Source organism: Alexandromys fortis, unplaced genomic scaffold (assembly GCF_014885135.2).
Source record: "Alexandromys fortis isolate MF-2015 unplaced genomic scaffold, M_Fortis_MF-2015_v1.1 scaffold_51, whole genome shotgun sequence".
Taxonomy (NCBI): Eukaryota; Metazoa; Chordata; class Mammalia; order Rodentia; family Cricetidae; genus Alexandromys; species Alexandromys fortis.
In genome coordinates, this window is record NW_026067925.1 from 508,107 (window position 1) to 525,567 (window position 17,461).

Genomic DNA, 17,461 nt, shown 5'->3' on the forward strand with positions numbered 1-17,461 from the left:
AAAAAAAAAAAAAAAAAAAAAAAAAAAAAAAACATGAGCTAACAAGTCAAGAATCATGTGGCAAAGCATAGATAAGAAAAATGGGTTAATTTAAATGTAAGAGCTAGTTAACAATAAGCCTGAGTCATTGGCCAAGCATTTATAAGTAATATTAAGCCTCTGAGTGGTTATTTGGGAACTGGCAGACAGGATAAAAACCTCTGATTATACACATCTATTTGGATTTTTTTGTTTGTGTCTTTCTTGCAAGGTAATACTTAAAATCCCCAAATATTTATAATTATTCTCATTTGAGAAGAGAAGAAGACTTTTTTGGGGATAGGGGAGAACATGAGAGTACATTTCATGTAGCCCAGGCTGGCCTCAAACTCACTGTTTATGTGAAGATGTCCTTGAACTCCTGATTCTCTTCATCCTACCTTCTAAGTGCTGTAATTACAGGCACACACCATCAAACCTGACTATAAAAAGACAAGCTTAACATCAAAATAGTAATATAAACATTTTAAAATAAATATAAATCTTTATTCTTCATAAATTGAATTCCTTATAACTCTCACTATTTTGTCCTTGAATATCTCAAAATTACTACAAACTAGTAAAAGTTTTAAAATCCTGAATGTGGTATAAAATAACAAAAATAGGTTAATTTAAGATGTAAGAGCTAGCTAGAAATATGCTTAAGTGATTGACCAAGCAGTGATTTAAATAATATAGTTTCTGTGTGATTATTTTGGGTTTTGGAAGCCAGGAAACAAATGAGCTGCCTCCACCAACAGTTCAGGGTGCCACTGCTTTTCCTGTCCTTCTGATGTTTACAGCCTGGGGTCACTGTTGAGCTTCCCCCTACCCTCTCTCTCTGACACTTCTGGGTTGGGACAGGAGTCACACTCCCCCTCTCTCTCCCAGATTTCTCTTTAATAATTAATACAGGAGAATTCCAAGGACTGATTGATTCTTCAATATTTTGATAATTTAGCTGTGCCTGTACCAACTGTTCAAAGACCTGTAATTTTTCTGATGCCAAAGGCCATTTTTCCACTCAGAGAGGTTTGTCAGTAACCATTTTAAAGGTAGAGCTGTTGGTACCTTTGAAAGATCAGTAGCATCCTGTTATATACAATGTGAATGGTTGGTGACTGTTCTTTGTAATAAATTTGAATATTTTTCCCAGAAATGTTAGTTAATCCACTGCCACTTCAGCCAGCAATTGTGACTGCAGTTACTGGCTTGCTTCTCTGTCAGTGGCCTGATGGGAACTTTTTCCTGCAGCCACTGTCTTTGTTGATTCCACTAAAGGTAGCTTTAAGTAAATCTCTATCATCCTATTTGTATCTAAAATCTGATAATCAAAGGCTGGGGTGAAACCTGCTAGCTCAGAGAGGTTGAGTGGCACTTAGATGATCTTCTTTCCTTGGTAACATCTCCCCTCCCTTGAAAATTTCACCCCTCTGCTCCACCAAAACAGGAAAAGGCGGCACCACTCAAAACCCCTCCCTACTACTTCCAGTGCATCTTCCAGATGCCCTCTGATGCTCTATGATTACTTTCTGTCAGCTAGTTGCTAACTCAGCTCCCTGACCCATGGTTAATTTTATTCAATTAATGTGAATGCAAACTTGGGGTTCACAGTGGGACTGAATATCCCCCAACACCACACTACGGCTAACAAGGATTGTTATCAAACCTAAACCTTAGCTAAGAATGATGGCCCATAATCATAATCCTAGCATTTGAGAGGTGGAGACACAAGGATAAAAGTATTCAAGGTCATCGTTGTCTACACGGTGCATTGAAAGGCAGCCTGAGCTACAGGAGAGAGAAACAAATCAACATACACACAGACACACCCACCCACCCACACACCACTGCTTTCACCACCATGATGAGTCTTGTGAGTCCGTTAAAATATTATTGTCACCATGTATCAGCTAAGGTTCAAAGCCCATTTCATGGTGATTGTGTCACTTAGTTCTCTCTGAATTAGTAATTTAAAACAAGAATTATTTCTTATATCTATGAAGCTACAATTTGAGTAGTACTTAGAGGGCACGACTAGTTTCTGCTGTGTTTAACATCTGCTGGGTCATTCCCATGCTTTCCTCATCTTTACTGTCAGGGTTGGGATTTTAGGCCTGAACCACTGACACATTTGAAAGCAAGGCAAGCCAATCACTGGTGGTCAGTGGTTGTATGACTGCATGGCGGCTGCTCTCTCCAGTCTTCCTCTTGCTCCCTTTGATACGCAGGTGTCAATTAGATGAACATCTTTTCACAACAGAATAGAATCAGAGATGTTAGGAGTGTATGTGTAGAGCCAGTGAGTGTGTTATTTCTGCTGTTGGTAATGATGAGCTAGGTGGTGGTGAGAGCAAGGTCAGGGGACAGGGGTTTCCCCTGTTGTCCTTTCTTCTTGTGCTATAGACTGAACTGGAAGGGTTTGAGTCTCTTGTGTATAGTGACAAGGTGGAAGTTTTGATGAAGAGAAAACATGATGATAAGAATATCAAAAAACAAGAGCCTTGGGTTTGATCCCTAACTTTGAAAAAAAAAAGGTATGTGTGTTGGGGGCAATATGATTGCTTTAATATGTGCTTCTTCACACCTTACTCAAATTTAAAAAAAAAACTTCGTTTTTTTTTTTGAGACAGAGTTTCTGAGTAGACCTGTGTGCTCTGGAACTTTCTCTGTAGGCCAGGCTAGCCTTGAACTGAGAGATTTATCTGCTTTTGTCTCCTCAGTACTGAGATTAAAGGTGTAGGGTGCTATGCCTGGCATTATTAAATAACACTTTTATTTATTTAATGTGTGTGTGTGTGTGTGTGTGTGTGTGTGTGTGTGTGTAAGGGTGTACAAGTATGGAAGACAGAAGACAACTGTAGCATAAATTCTAATTGGTCTTGATAGCAAAACATGGAGTCAGCTATCAGGGGTTGAAAGCTGAGGCTCAGAGTAGAGCAACCAGCCACTAGAGTTCTTAGCTCTTCCAATTCTTAGACCAAACAGGTGATCTTGACCTCAGACTGCCTTCTCTGCTCCTGTCTCTTCAGGCTTTATATTCCTCTCTCTGTCCAGTCATATCCTTTAGTGTCTCAACCTCCTTAGTGCAGGGATTAAAGGCATGTGACTCTAAAATACTATGATTAAGGTTGTAAGCCACCACTGCTTGGTTCTTTTTCTCTTTTACACTGGATCAATTTCACGTAGCTCAAGGTGACCTTGAACTAACAGAGATCCATCTGTCTCTGTAAGCCAGGGGCTGGGATTAAAGTTGTATACCACTACTACTTGGCTGCTGTAGCTAATTAGTGTGATTTGTTCTTCACTCTGATCTTTAGCAAATTTTATCTTTTAGATCATAAACAAAATACCACCACATTTTGCCCTTTTTGTCTAAAATAAGAGAGAAGGTTATAACTAATATAAGAAAAACTATATACAATAAGTACAATAACTATATACAATATATACAAGCAATATGTACATCAACAGTGCTAGTCCATTTGCATTGGACAAACTCAAAGAAAATACTCTATTATCTAGCCTATCTTGGTGAGTCCAAAGTGTTGTACCTAATTCCCTTTCTATTCTAATTTGCACTACTAACTCAAAATAATCTTTTTATGTCTCTCAACATTATATACTTTACACTTCTTTAGTGAATTTTTTATGTGTCTGTTAAACAAAGAAAAGCATAACTATAACTATCTTGTCTTTAGTTCCCTCAGAGACCCAAGAAGGAAAAGTATTAACTGAATAAGCAGGAAGTGCAAGCAAGTGATGTCCAAAAAGTGTGAGAAATGACAGAGACAGCTGGATGCCTGGACAATCACTGAAGGTTCTTCTGAAATGTTGGGTATCCATCTTCAGCCTAAAAGCCTAGAATACTTGACAGACTCTTCTAAGAAGCAGATATTTGAAGGACTGCTTTCCTTGTGTGGAAGTTCTTCTGTATATGTGTTGCTTTTATTGGTTGATAATAAGCTGCTTTCAGACAATGACTTAACAGAGTAAAGCCAGTCTGAAATATATATATATATATATATATATATATATATATATTCAGAGAGAAGCCATATAGCTGCCACCAGAGTCAGACGTCTCTGCTGGAGCCCACTGTAACTTTGCCAATAGGCCACGACCTCGTGAGTGATGCACAGATTAATGAGATGTGTTAGTTTAAAATATAAGAGCTAGCTAGCAATACACTTAAGGTATTGGCCAAACAGTATTGTAAATAATATAGTTTTTGAGTTATTATTTCAGGAGTCTGGGTAGCCAGGAAATAAGCAGCTTCCCCAACACCCTACTTGTCTTGAAAAGGTTTTGTAGTCACTCTGTTTATTATGTCCTGCTTGGATAATTAGGACAGGACACTGTTAGCAATCAAGGCAAGTGTCCTTTCTTGCCCAGTGGCTTACTTTTGCCACAGACATATTAAACTCCATGTAGAGTTTCTTCAATATCCATCATCTTTTTTATGATGTCTTATTTATTTATTTATTTAAAAAATTTCCACCTCCTTCCCTCCTCCCATTTCCATCCCCCTCCCCCCACTCCAGTCCTAAGAGCAGTCAGGGTTCCCTGCCCTGTGGGAATTCCAAGGTCCTCCCCGCTTCCCCCAGGTCCAGGAAGGTGAGCATCCAAACAGGCTAGGCTCTGACAAAGCCCATCCATGCAGTAGAATCAAAACCCAGAGCCATTGTTCTTGGCTTCTCAGTCCGCCCTCATTGTCAGCCACTTTCAGAGAGTCTGCTTTTGATCACATGTTCCATCAGTCCCAGTCCAGCTGGCCTTGGTGAGCTCCCATTAGATCAGCCCCACCATCTCAGTGGGTGGGTGCATCCTTCGTGGTCCTGACTTCCTTGCTCATGTTCTCCCTCTTTCTGCTCCTCATTTGGACCTTGGGAGCTCAATCCAGTGCTCCAGTTTTGGTCTCTGTCTCTATCTCCTTCCATCGCCAGATGAAGGTTCTATGGTGATAGGCAAGATATTCATCAGTGTGGCTATAGTATAGGGCCTGTTCAGGCGCCCTCTCCTCAGCTGCTCAAGGAACAAGCTGGGGACATCTCTTTGGACACTTTGGAACCCCTCTAGAGTCAAGTCTCTTGCCAACCCTAAAATGGCTTCCTTAATTAAGATATCTACTTCCCTGCTCCCATATTCACCCTTCCTCCATCCCAACCATCCCATTCCCCCAAGCTCTCCCCATCCTCCCCTTCTCCCTTCTCTTTCTCCTTGTCTACTTCCAATATCCAGGAGGATAACTATATGTTTTTCTTTGGGTTCACCTTCTTATTTAGCTTCTCTAGGATCACGAATTGTATGCTCAATGTCCTTTGTTTATGGCTAGAATCCACTTATGAGTGAGTAGATACCATATTCATCTTTTTGGGTCTGGGTTATCTCACGCAGTAAAGTGTTTTCTATTTCCATGCATTTGCATGCAAAATTCAAGATGTCATTTTTTTTAACCGCTGAGTAAAACTCTAAAGTGTATATGTGCCACACCTTCTTTATCCATTCTTCTATTGAAGGGCACCTAGGTTGTTTCCAGGTTCTGGCTATTACAAATAATACTGCTATGAACATAGTTGAACAAATGCTCATCTTAACCAGAGTATATTTGTGCTGCCAGGAGCAAACTTGTCTCATTGATATAAAAAAGAACCTATGTTATTAAAACACCTTAAAAGCCCTATTCTGTAGATCTCTGAAGTGTTTTAAGATGACCTGTCTCTAAAATATATGTTTGCTTGACTTTGAAAACATTCCTAGTATGACTACAAGTTTAATTGTAGTAGGTGATTAATTACTAACCTGTATTTCCTTATTATCTTAACCAGTTGGTAATAATAACCTTCAAGAACTAGAAATTTGCTTTGCATTGTTAAATGAGCAGTTATAGGTACAATATCTTGAGCAAGATTAGAAATGTGTGTATGGTATGTTCTAACAAAATTGTTCATAATTTGTATACAATATACTAAAGTCCAATCCAAAGTAAAATATTTAAAACTAGTAGTTTGCTTTTAAAAGTAGATTAAATAATCTACCATTTTATCTTATCATATCTATATCCCTTTTTCTTTTCAGAGTAGATTCAATAATCTACTCCTTTATCTTATCATATTGGTGTTCCTCCTTTTTCTTTTCAAAACAAGAACCTTGAATCTAATCTCTTTTGTTTAGCTTTTTTCCTGCCTGGTACCAATAACAGCTTGCAACCAATCCCTCAATGAGAAGCATTTATAACCCAAATGAAAGACAAAAAACCACTCACCCCACCTCTTGGGAATGTAGGTGTCATTGTTCATAAATTTACTTCTGACCATATGGGGGTCAAATACATCTTTAAGGGACCCTGAAAAGAAAAGCAAGATGTTAATTGTCAAGTCCTGGGAGAGGGAGCTGTATCATTTGTTGTCCAGTCTTGGCATAATGGGAAAGTGCAGGGCTTTTCTCAGGTCCTGGTGAGAGTAGTCTGTGAGGCTGAATCATCTCAGCTAGCCACCTTGAAATTGTTCTGAGACTTTGTAGTCCAAAGCTGATCTTTAGGTGGGGTTTTTAGCTTAGTGGTGTTATCACAGTCCTGATGAAATTGTCGTTGTGGGGCCGCATTTTCCTTTTGGAGACTTCAAAGATTACTATTAGGCATGGTCATGATTTACTTAATAAAATTGATAGAGATTCAAACCTGAAACCATATACAGCAAGGTAGATGAGGTCTTTTTTTTTAAGTATTCTCTATAACTCATATTAATATCATGACAAAAGCTTAAATATATGTTAATCTTATAAATTTTGAGAGAGTATTTCTATCTTAAGAAAAGCTGTCAAAGATTCAAAATAAAACCAAAAGATTATGAAATTAGTGGTAACATAATAGTCCCTTAATTTTTTTTCTGTTCCATACCAAGTAATTCTTCTCTCATAAGAGAGAGATTTTGGATTTTTCTTTAGCAACCATGCTTAGGTTTAGAGAAGGAAAGAGTCACTCTCCAACTCCAAAGCCAGCTTTAATCTTTAATTTGACTGGTACTACAAAAAGATCATTTGCATTATATGTCTATAAAGAATAGCAGAAACAAGCATCTGGGAAGATTTATGAAAGTTTATGCCATTGGAAATGTGATATACTAATAGGTTAATTACTCTTTTTCTTGGGACATTTTATCTGGAAGATTTGTCCTTTTTCTTCAGATGTCTCATTTGTCCAGTGATATTTGGATTCCTTAGCTGAATGCCTTTATACTTCTGAAAAGATAGAAACAAAACCCTTCACCAACCTTAATTTTGGGGAGGTTCTCTTTTGGCAAGTGATACTTGATTAAATGAAAAGCATTTGTTAATTTTATAAACTAGTTAAGATTAAATGGCTATGGTACTTGATGAATTATCATGTCTTCTAATTAAGAGGTGTCTCTTGTTCAAATTGTATCTTTATCAATTTTGATTTTTTTCCTTTTTTCTTTTCTTTTTTGTGAAAACAAAGCAAAACTTTTTCCCCAATGTATGTCCTGGTTTCCATTCTGAGGTCAAAACATCTTTAAAGTATACCAGCTGATTTAATTCCATAGTTTTTTTTTTTACTATCCAATGTATCTCAGCAGCTGTTGTTTCTTTCTCATTAGCACTTTTAATTAGTATGGATCTTGGTTTATTGAAACAAATTTAAGGTAAATTTTGTTATGTGTGTATTTCTGTTCTTGATTAAGGCATTGGGTTTGTGCAGCTCTTTTAAAAATGTAATGTATAGGGGCTGGAGAGATGGCTCAGTGGTTAAGAGCATTGCCTGCTCTTCCAAAGGTCCTGAGTTCAATTCCCAGCAACCACATGGTGGCTCACAACCATCTGTAAAGAGGTCTGGCGCCCTCTTCTGGCCTTCAGGCATACACACAGACAGAATATTGTATACATAATAAATAAATAAGTTAAAAAAATGTAATGTATAATTAAAAATATAGGTTAATAGATAATCATTTATTAATAAATAATCATCTATTAATAGTCAAATCATCTATTAATAGTCAAGCTTATAGTTATGTTAATTAGACTTTCTAGATGTATAGAGATATATTTCAGTTAGCTAGGTCTTCTTCAAATCTTTCAGAGACCTTCAGAATATGGCATTTAAATGTTTTAAGAAATTAGGACTTTTTATGACAATGAGACATATCTGCTCCCAGCAACACCAAACTACTTCAAGAGGAAGATGGGATTCGAAGAGGCGCCTTATGTAGTTGGCTAACCATTTGGGCAAGAAACCGCTCTTGCCTGGACTGCTTGATGAACTGGAAATGCAGGACCCACAGAGAAATGACTGCTGAACTTGCCTAAAGGTAAGACTGCCCTTCAGGGTTCCTGCTTCATGAAAAAATCTACCAGACATTCTGCAGGATACAGAAGAAAGTGATTGACAAACTGCCAATATAGGTAGACCTGTCTGTGAAATTTCCTGCTTCATGGAAAAGTCTGCTGGATACTATGGGCCTGTAGGCTGAATATGGATGCCCCAATGGTACAAAGAACTTTTGATGACTGTCCAGGTAGTGAGATATCTCTATCAATTCTAGAGTTTTGAAAGTTACTTACAATGAACTATTATTTACTTAGGTAATATTATATCCTTCTGGAGTCTTTGATGGAATTGAAGAATTTATAGTTATAGTTTTTCTTAGTTATGATAAAAGATAAAATAGATGTAAATATTATAACTGTAATTCTGCATGATACCTGTTTTTTTTAAATGTAATTTTACTATGTTAAAGTTAAAACCTTCCTTTTTAATTTAAACAGAAAAGGAAAGATGATGTGGGATTTCCCTCTGTATGCTGTGATTACCATTAATGAATAGGGAAACTGCTTTGGACCTATAGCAGAGCAGAATTTAGCTGGGCAGAGAAAACTAAACTGAATACTGGAAGAAAGAAGGGCAGAGTCAGAGAGACATCATGTAGCCCCACTGGAGACAGACTCCAGAACCTTAGCCAGTAAGCCACAGCCATCTAGCCATACACAGATTAATAGAAATGGGTTAAATTAATATGTAAGAGTTAGCCAATAAGAAGCTAGAGCTAATGGGTCAAGAAGTAATTTAATTAATACAGTTTCTGTGTGATTATTTTGGTTCTGGGCAGCTGGGACAAAGAAGCAGCCTCCCTCCCTCCAACAGAGTTTTGGTTAAATGACCTAATGATTCTGTGGATTTCCTCTGTGCCTGTTGTTATATTCACCTTTTCATTTCTGATTTTGTTAATTTGGATGTTCTTTCTCTCTGCCTTTTGATCAGTTTTGATAAGAGTTTGTCTGTCTTCCTGCCTTTTTTTTTTTTAAAAGAACCAGCTCTTTAATTGATTCTTTGTTTCTATTTTATTCATTTCAGCCCTCCATTTGATTATTTACTGTCATCTACTCCTCCTGGGTCAGTCTGCTTTTATTGTTCTAGAGCTTTCAGATGTGCTGTTAAGTCCTAGTGTGAGCTTTCTCTAGATTCTTTATGTAGGCACTTAACATTGTGAACTTTTCTCTTAACACTGCTTTCATAGTGTCCTATAGGTTTGGGTATGTTGTGCCTTCATTTTCTTTAAATTCCAAGAAGTCTTTAATTTCCTTCTTTCTTTCTTCCTTGACCCAGTGGTGGTTCAATAGAGCACGGTTCAATTTCCATGAGTTTGTAGGCTTTCTTCAAGTAGCATTGTTATTAAATTCTAACTTTAAACTATGGTAATCCAATAAAATAGAGGAGGTTACTCCAGTTTTTTTGTATCTGTTGAGTTTTGCTTGTTACTGAGTATGTGGTCTGTTCTAGAGAAGGTTCCATGAGAAGAAGTTATGTTCTTTATGTTTGGGCAGAATGTTCTGTAGATGTCTGTTAAGTCCATTTGAGTCATGACATATGTTAGTTGTCTTATTTCTCTGTTAAGTTTCTATCTGGTTGGCCTGTCCATTGTGGAGAGTGGGGTATTGAAATCTCCTACAATTAGTGTGTGGGGTTTGGTGTGTGATTTAAGCTTTAGTAATGTTTCTTTTACATATGTGGGTGCTCTTGTATTTGAGGCATAGATGTTCAGGATTGAGTCTTCATCTTGATGAATTGTTCCTATTATGAGTATAAAGTGTCCTTCTTTATCTCTTCTGATTGATTTTTAGTTTGAAGTCTATTTTGTTAGATATTAGGATAGCTACACCCACTTTTTCTTAGGTCCATTTGATTGGAAAATCTTTTCCCAACAGTTTACTCTGAGGTAATATCTGTCTTTGTGGTTGAGGTGTATTTCTTGTATACAGTGGAAGAATGGATACTGGTTTTGTATCCATTCTCTTAGCCTGTGTCCTTTTATAGGTGAATCGAGGGCACTGATATTAAGAGATATTAATTACCAGTGATTGTTAGTTCCTGTTATTTTTTGGTGGTAGTGTTGGTGTGTTTCTTTTCTTTGGGGTTTGTTGGTGTAAGGTTATCATTTGCCTGTGTTTTTGTGGGTGCAGTTAGCTTCCTTGGGTTGGAGTTTTTCTTCTAGTACTTTCTATATGGCTGTATTTATGGATAGGTATTTTTAAAATCTGTTTTTTTTTTGTCATGGAATATCTTATTTTCTCCATCAATGGTAATTGAATGCTTTTCTGGGTATAGTAGTCTGAGCTTGCACCTGTGGTCTCTCAGTGTCTGAAGCACATCTGTCCAGGACCTTCTGGCTTTCATGGTTTCCATGGAGAAGTTGGGTGTAATTCTGATAGTTCTGTCTTATATGTTACTTGGTCTTTTTCCTTTTCGGTTCTTAATATTCTCTCTTTATTCTGTATGTTTAGAGTTTTGATTATTATGTGGTGATGGGATCTTTTTTGGTCTAGTCTATTTAGTGTTCTGTAAGCTTCTTGCACCTTCATAGGGATATCCTTCTTTAGATTGGGAATGTTTTCTTCTATGATTTTATTGAATATATTTTCTGTGCCTTTAAGCTGGAGTACTTCTCTTTCTTCTATCCCTATTCTTCTTAGGTTTGGTCTTTTCATGGTGTCCCAGATTTCTTGGATGCTTTGTGTTAAGAATTTTTTGGATTTAATGCTTTCTTTAACTGATACTACTTCTTCTATAGTATCTTCAACACCTAAGATTCTCTCGTCCATCTTTTTCATTCTGTTGGTGATGCTTGCCTCTGCGGTTCCCATTCCTTTAACCAGACCTTCCATATCAAGAATTCCCTTGGTTTGTGTTTTCTTTATTGCCTCTGTTTCAGTCATCAAGTCTTGAACTGTTTGCTTCACCTGCTTGATATTTTCCTTGGGATTCTTTCGGAGATTTATTGATTTCTTCCAATTTTTGTTTTTCTTTTTCTCTGTTTTTTAAAGGGAATTTCTCATTTCCTCTTTAAAGATTTCCATCATCCTCATAAGCTATGTTTAAAATCATTTTTTCTGCTTCTTCTGAGTTAGGATGATCAAGTCTTCCTGTTGTATGACCACTGAGTTTTGGTGTTACTGTGCTGCTCTTTAGGTTGTTCGATGAATTCTTGCATCCTGTCCATCTCTTCCTTCATTTGTTGCCGACAGTGTCTTTGCCTCTTGGTTCAATCCTTGCAGTAGCTGTCTGTGTCTTTGGGAACTGTTTTTGATATGCTCTGTAACGCCACTGTCTATGTCACTGAGATCTCTCTTGGTCCTCTGTCTCAGCCTGCTCTCTTGGGTCACTCTCTTGGTTCACTCTGTGCAGTCACAGCTTGTGCTTCAGAGTTTTTCTCTTGGTTCCCTCTTTTGGTTCTCCCTCTTGGTTCTTTTTCTTGGTCCTCTCTACGTAGTAGCAGACTGTGTTTCAGAGTTCCACTGGGGTTGTGAGGGGATAGGAGGATTTCAGGGCAGGAGTGGGACTTGTAGCTTGCAAGGTCCAATGAATGGTATGGGGGTATTGGAGCAGCCTACCTGTAGGAATCTCCAGGTGTGTTTCTTGTATGCAGCAGAAGGATGGATCCTGTTTTCACATCCATTTTCTTAGCCTGTGTCTTTTTAGATGAATTGAATCCATTGCTATTAAGAGATATTAATGACCAGTGATTGTTAATTCATGCTATTTTTTTGGTGCTAGTGTTTGTGTGTTTCTCTTCTTTGGAGTTTTGCTGATATGAGGTTATCTGTTGCCTGTGTTTTTGTGGATGCAGCTAGCTTCCTTGGGTTGGGATTTTTCTTCTATTACTTTATGTAAGGCTGGTTTTGTTGATAGGTATTGTTTAAATCTGATTTTGTCATGGAATATCTTGTTTTCTCCATCGATGGTGATTCAAAGCTTTGCTGTTTATAATAGTCTGGGCTTGTATCTGTGGTTTCTTAGTGTCTGCAGCAATCTTTCCAGGACCTTCTGGTTTTCAGGGTTTTCATTGAGAAGTTAGGTGTAATTCTAATAGGTCTGCCTTTATATGACACTTGGAATTTGTCCTCTGCAGCTCTTAATATTCTCTCTTTATTCTGTATGTTTAGTGCTTTGATTACTATATGGTGATGGTTTTTTTTGGTCCAGTGTATTTGGTGTTCTGTAAGCTTCTTGTATGTTCATAGGTATGTCTTTCTTTAGGTTGGGCAAATTTTCTTCTATGATTTTGTTGAATGGATTTTCTGTGCCTTTGAGCTGGACTTCTCCTTCTTCTATTCCTATTCTTTTTAAGATTGGTCTTTTAATGGTGTCTCAAATTTCCTGGATGTTTTGTGTTAAGAATTTGTTGGATTTAGCTTTTTGTTTCACTGGTAAATCTATTTCCTCTACTATAGCTTCAACTCTTGAGACTCTCTCTTCCATCTTTTGTAATCTGTTGGTTATGCTTGCATCTGTAGTTCCTGTTCATTTACCCAAATTTTACATTTCCAGAATTCCTTTGGTTTGTGTTTTCTTTATTCCTTATTTCCTCAATTCCAATTTTCAAATCCTGAACTGTTTGAACTGTTTGTCTCACCTGCTTGATTGTTTTTTTTTCTTGGGTTTCTTCAAGAGGTTTATTCATTTCTTCCAATATTTTCTTTGTCTTTTTTAAAATTTCTTTAAGGGATTTTTCATTTCTTTAAGGTTCTCTATCATCTTTAGAAAGTTATATTTAAGACATTTTTCTGCCTTTTCTGGGTTAGGATGTTCAGGTCTTCCTTTTGTAGGACCAATAGGTTCAGGTGTTGCCACATTGCTCTTTAGGTTGTTGAATGCATTCTTACATTGGCACCTACCCATCTCTTCCTCCAAGGGAAGCAGGTAGGGCCGTCAAGTTCATTGCATCTGGAATCAGCTAAAACTGAAGCAGCTGGACATGCTTGTGTTGGATTTTCTCGGTTGGATCATATGAGGTGAAAAGATGCACCTTAAATCTAGATGACATCTCTAGTGTCAGCCCACATAAAAGGACATGGAAGAAGGAAGCTTTTGGTCTTTGCCTGCTTGTCTTCACTCATGCTGGTGAGTTTGTATATCTTGTACTTGAGGCATTCCTCTGCTGGTGTTATAACATACTTCTTTGAGATTCCTACATAGACTGAAAACTCACAGCTCTCTAGGTTTTTGCTGGGACCACCAGACTGGGACTGTTGAGACATCCAGTCTCATGCACTCAATAACCACTGGGCTCTTGGCTTTTCCTTTGTAGACTTGGGAGACATCCGTTGTTGGAGTATGAGGACCACAATTTGTAAGCTACTCTAATGAATCCCACTCCCCTGCTCTGTACTGTTCCTTTAGAGAACCCTGAATATACCCAATAAGCCCTTTACCAAATGAATAACTTCCCTAGCCCCTGTGAATGGATGTTTTGTTGTGAATGAATGTCATATTGTACAACCACCCTTTCTACATCTATGTTTATCTTCATTTTGCCATAAGCTTATCTTAAATACCACCTTTTCATGCACAGACCTCAAACCCCAGTGATCTTGTAGGAGCCCCTGGAGGAAACACCACTGAGAAGCCCCAGGTGGCTCACAGACCACCAACTTTGGACTTGGATGCCAAAGAGCCCTTGCACAAGCAATTTCTGTCCAAGCAGATCCTATCTGTCCACTCAGCCTACAATGGTCGTGCTTACTGCAACCTCAGTCCCACGGATTTCCCCACCTCCCAGCCCTGTCTCCACTCATGAGCTCTTGCTCAGAGTTACTTCTCTGGTGCTTCATGGGACACCTGATTCCTAGGCTGCTTACTGCACAGGCTGGGTCATCCTCTCAGCCTCTACTATGGTACCACTGCAGGAGACATCATAGAATCCAGAGTGCTTCTGGGCAGTGCCCTTCCCCACCTTCTTAACCAAGCAGAAAAGACAAGCAATGCCCAAAAAGGAATTTGGTGCCTGTTTGTCCTTCAGTGGAGCCCTGAGAGAGGGAGGGGCACTGTTTGGAAAGAGAAGTCCCAGCACAAGTCAATAAAAAGTTTAGGGTGGTTTGACTAATTTATCCTCAAATGACAATGGTGTTGTGAAGTAACCCCTTCAGAGGACACACAGACTCTTAAAGCCAACAGAAAGTCTCTATTCACTGACTGCAGACTATACAGGAAATCATGTGGTCCAAATCGTGTAGCCACAAGCCTTACTGTTCTTGGCTTTTTATACACAAAACCATATCCTGGTTGGTGCACATCAATTATTAAAAACCGTTAGCAGTAAGCAAAGCTAAAAATGTAAAAGAGCAAGGTTAGTACACTTAGGGACTATTCCAGAACTAGGAATTATAATGATTATGACTTTGTTCTCATTTTGGCAGGTGTAGGGGTCTATGTGATGGGCTCTTAGGTTACAATGGTGCCTTGGTACATCTAACATGGCACCAGTTGTGCTAAGTTCTGAGAGTGCTACAATGGTCCTTAGACCACACATTCGATGCATGATCAGTACACTCTTCCTTTGGTGCTCCATCTCTTCTGTCCCAGCGTCATTTCTCTGTTCTCTGAGTATCATTGCTGTTTGCATTTTACCCCAATGGAATGGAGTCCTTCCTCCTAGGTGTGGTTTCATCCTTGTACACAGTGTTATCTCAGCGTGATAATAAGGCTGTTGCATTGTTTACATGGCTCCTTCGGCAGTTACTATGAAACTTTCATCAGACTGTATTTGTTAAGCCAATATTTTCTTTGTAAATGTACACAGCTCCACTAGCTCTAACAAAAGAGAGTAGGACTACATCTGGGTCTAAGACAAGTGTTTAAATTAAGTGTATACTTTCTGTAGCACTAGAAGTAGCGCTTACTGTCTCTAATGATGGTAACAGTTCATGTTCATACAGTGCCATATTTTTGTTTCGGATTCATCTTACACAGTACAGTTGTTCATCAACATGTCTTTGATTCCATGAGAAATGCTCATTCTGACATCAGCAGCAAGTTGCTACAATGGGAAAAAGAACTTCCTGGAAGCCTGAGACTTAGCTGAAATTCAGGGTCTGATACTACTTAGATACAACTGATTCCCATGTTAGCTTTATATCCAATAAAAATATTCCTTTCATTATAATAATTGATCTGCCACTATAGTGTAGATTTTAGATTTCCTATCTAACCATTCTGTCTAGCAGCTATAGTTTAGATTTCTATCTAACCCGGAGAAAACAACTTATTTATTTTTCTGTTTCATCTCTCTGAACCTCAATATTTACACCAAACATTTATAACAAAATCTACCCCAAGGAGGTGGTCTGAGGAGTGAAAGGAAAAGCCCTAAAAGAGAATGGATGCAGACACAAAGGAAGTATTATGCCTTTCCTCCTTTGAAAGAATCTCTCCTGTACTTCTGAGTCTCAGAGGGAGGGAGGCAGAGACCTAGGTGCTGGAAAACTAAAGGGACGATGCTTACTTCTACCCTTCTGGCAACCCGTAATACTGGCAGATGCTTTGGATACAGCCAATTGAATGCTGTAGACTGGAATTCTGACTCTTGAGGTGGAGAAAGAAAACGTTATGTATTTAATATGGAATGTCTACTACAGGCTTGTGCATTGATTGCTCGGTCCTAATTGGGTGCCACAGAAGCTAGAGGCAGTGGATTCCCTGGAACTAGAGTTCTAGACAGCCATGAGTCACCTGACAAGATTGATAGGGATCAAACTTGAGTCCTCTGGACGAGCCGTTCATTTCCTTAAACACTAAGTCTTTTCTCTAGCAGGACACCATGAAAATAATGGCATTTGCCAGTTGTCTCTCTAGGGTAGGCCAGGAGTTAAGCCAAATCACCTTCTCAGTGAGGTCCTCCTGGCAGCCTTCTCTGGATTAGAGGGTCCCGTCTGTGCTTCCCTAGCTCCATGAGATAGGCTTTCCTAGAACTTGTCCCTTTTGTACTGGCAAAGCCTGCAGTTTTAGAATGTGACTCATCTGTTTGGCTTTTCACAGTGCAGCAGTCCTTACTGAACTAGTTCCTGGACTCAGTGCTGGGGAGCACGTGAAAGACAGACATGTTCTGCAGATGGTCGGCACACTCCCAGTCAACTGTCCTGTAAGGGGGAGGTGGGTAAGGGAAGAACTGGGAGAGGAGGGAGGGGAGGCTGCTGTCAGGATGTAATATGTGAGAGACGAATAAATAAAAAAGAAGTATTTCTATATCAGAATCTGCATCCACGATATTCCAGAAGAATCAAACAGGGATGCAGAAACTCTTTTGAAATCTTCCACTCCTGAACATAAAGAAGTCATGAAGACACCCAAACATGCAATGAATATGATTTATTCTCCTTTCCCATGTCATTAGCATTTTAGTTACTAGGTAACATTTTTTCTGTGCATGTGAGTCCACAGACTGGAGAAGTCTGGGTCCCACACCACAAAGTTCTCAACGGTAGAACAGAAGCACGGCTGCTTCAGTTATCTCCCGGCTACTGCTGTACCCACTTGGAGTTCCGTATCCATTCCCATCAAATGCAGAGAAGTCACCACACTGCTCGGGGTCACCTGCTGGGAAGTCTCCTCCTCCACCAATGCAGTGCTGAAAAAACAGGGGAAGGAAGTAGCAATGAGAGGTGTTACGTTTTGGATATGAAGTTCCTTATCGAAAGATGTTATATTGAAGACCTGTTCCACAAGATAAGCAATATTCAGAGGCAGCACTTTGGGGAAGGGACTAAATATGAGGACCCTGCTTTCATGAGTTAGTCAATCACTAACAGAGTCACAATTTTGAACTGACTATTGGGAGGTGGTGGTGGTATGGAAGGGGGTGTCTGGTTAGAGGAAATAGATCACTGAAGGTGTGAGTGGCATGTTTTGAAGGTTGTCTTTCCCTGGCCTTTCCTGGTTTTTCTTGGGTCCTTGAAAACTGTGACATGGGTCATATTACTCTGATATGTCTTCTTGCATGATATTTCTGCCCCACTATGGATTTAAAAGCAATAGAGTCAAATGACTATGGGTTAAAATCTTGGAAACCATCAAGCTAACAAAGTCCTTAGTCTTAGGGTGACATTTGCTGTGATGAAACATCATCAACACAGCAACTTGGGGGAGAAAAGAGTTTAT

At 38.8% G+C, this 17,461-nt stretch overlaps 1 protein-coding gene across 2 annotated transcripts in view; it reads right to left on the reverse strand.

The window, feature by feature from the left end:
- LOC126502234 (intelectin-1a-like) overlaps positions 1-17,461 on the reverse strand; it is a 142,616-nt gene that overhangs the window by 70,938 nt on the left and 54,217 nt on the right. For both annotated transcript variants that reach the window (XM_050143106.1, XM_050143105.1), the window contains exon 8: positions 16,672-16,931. In XM_050143106.1, coding sequence (XP_049999063.1) covers positions 16,779-16,931 — 153 coding nt within the window. In that variant the 3' untranslated portion in view covers positions 16,672-16,778. Of the gene's footprint in view, positions 16,932-17,461 lie in introns of those variants that run through there.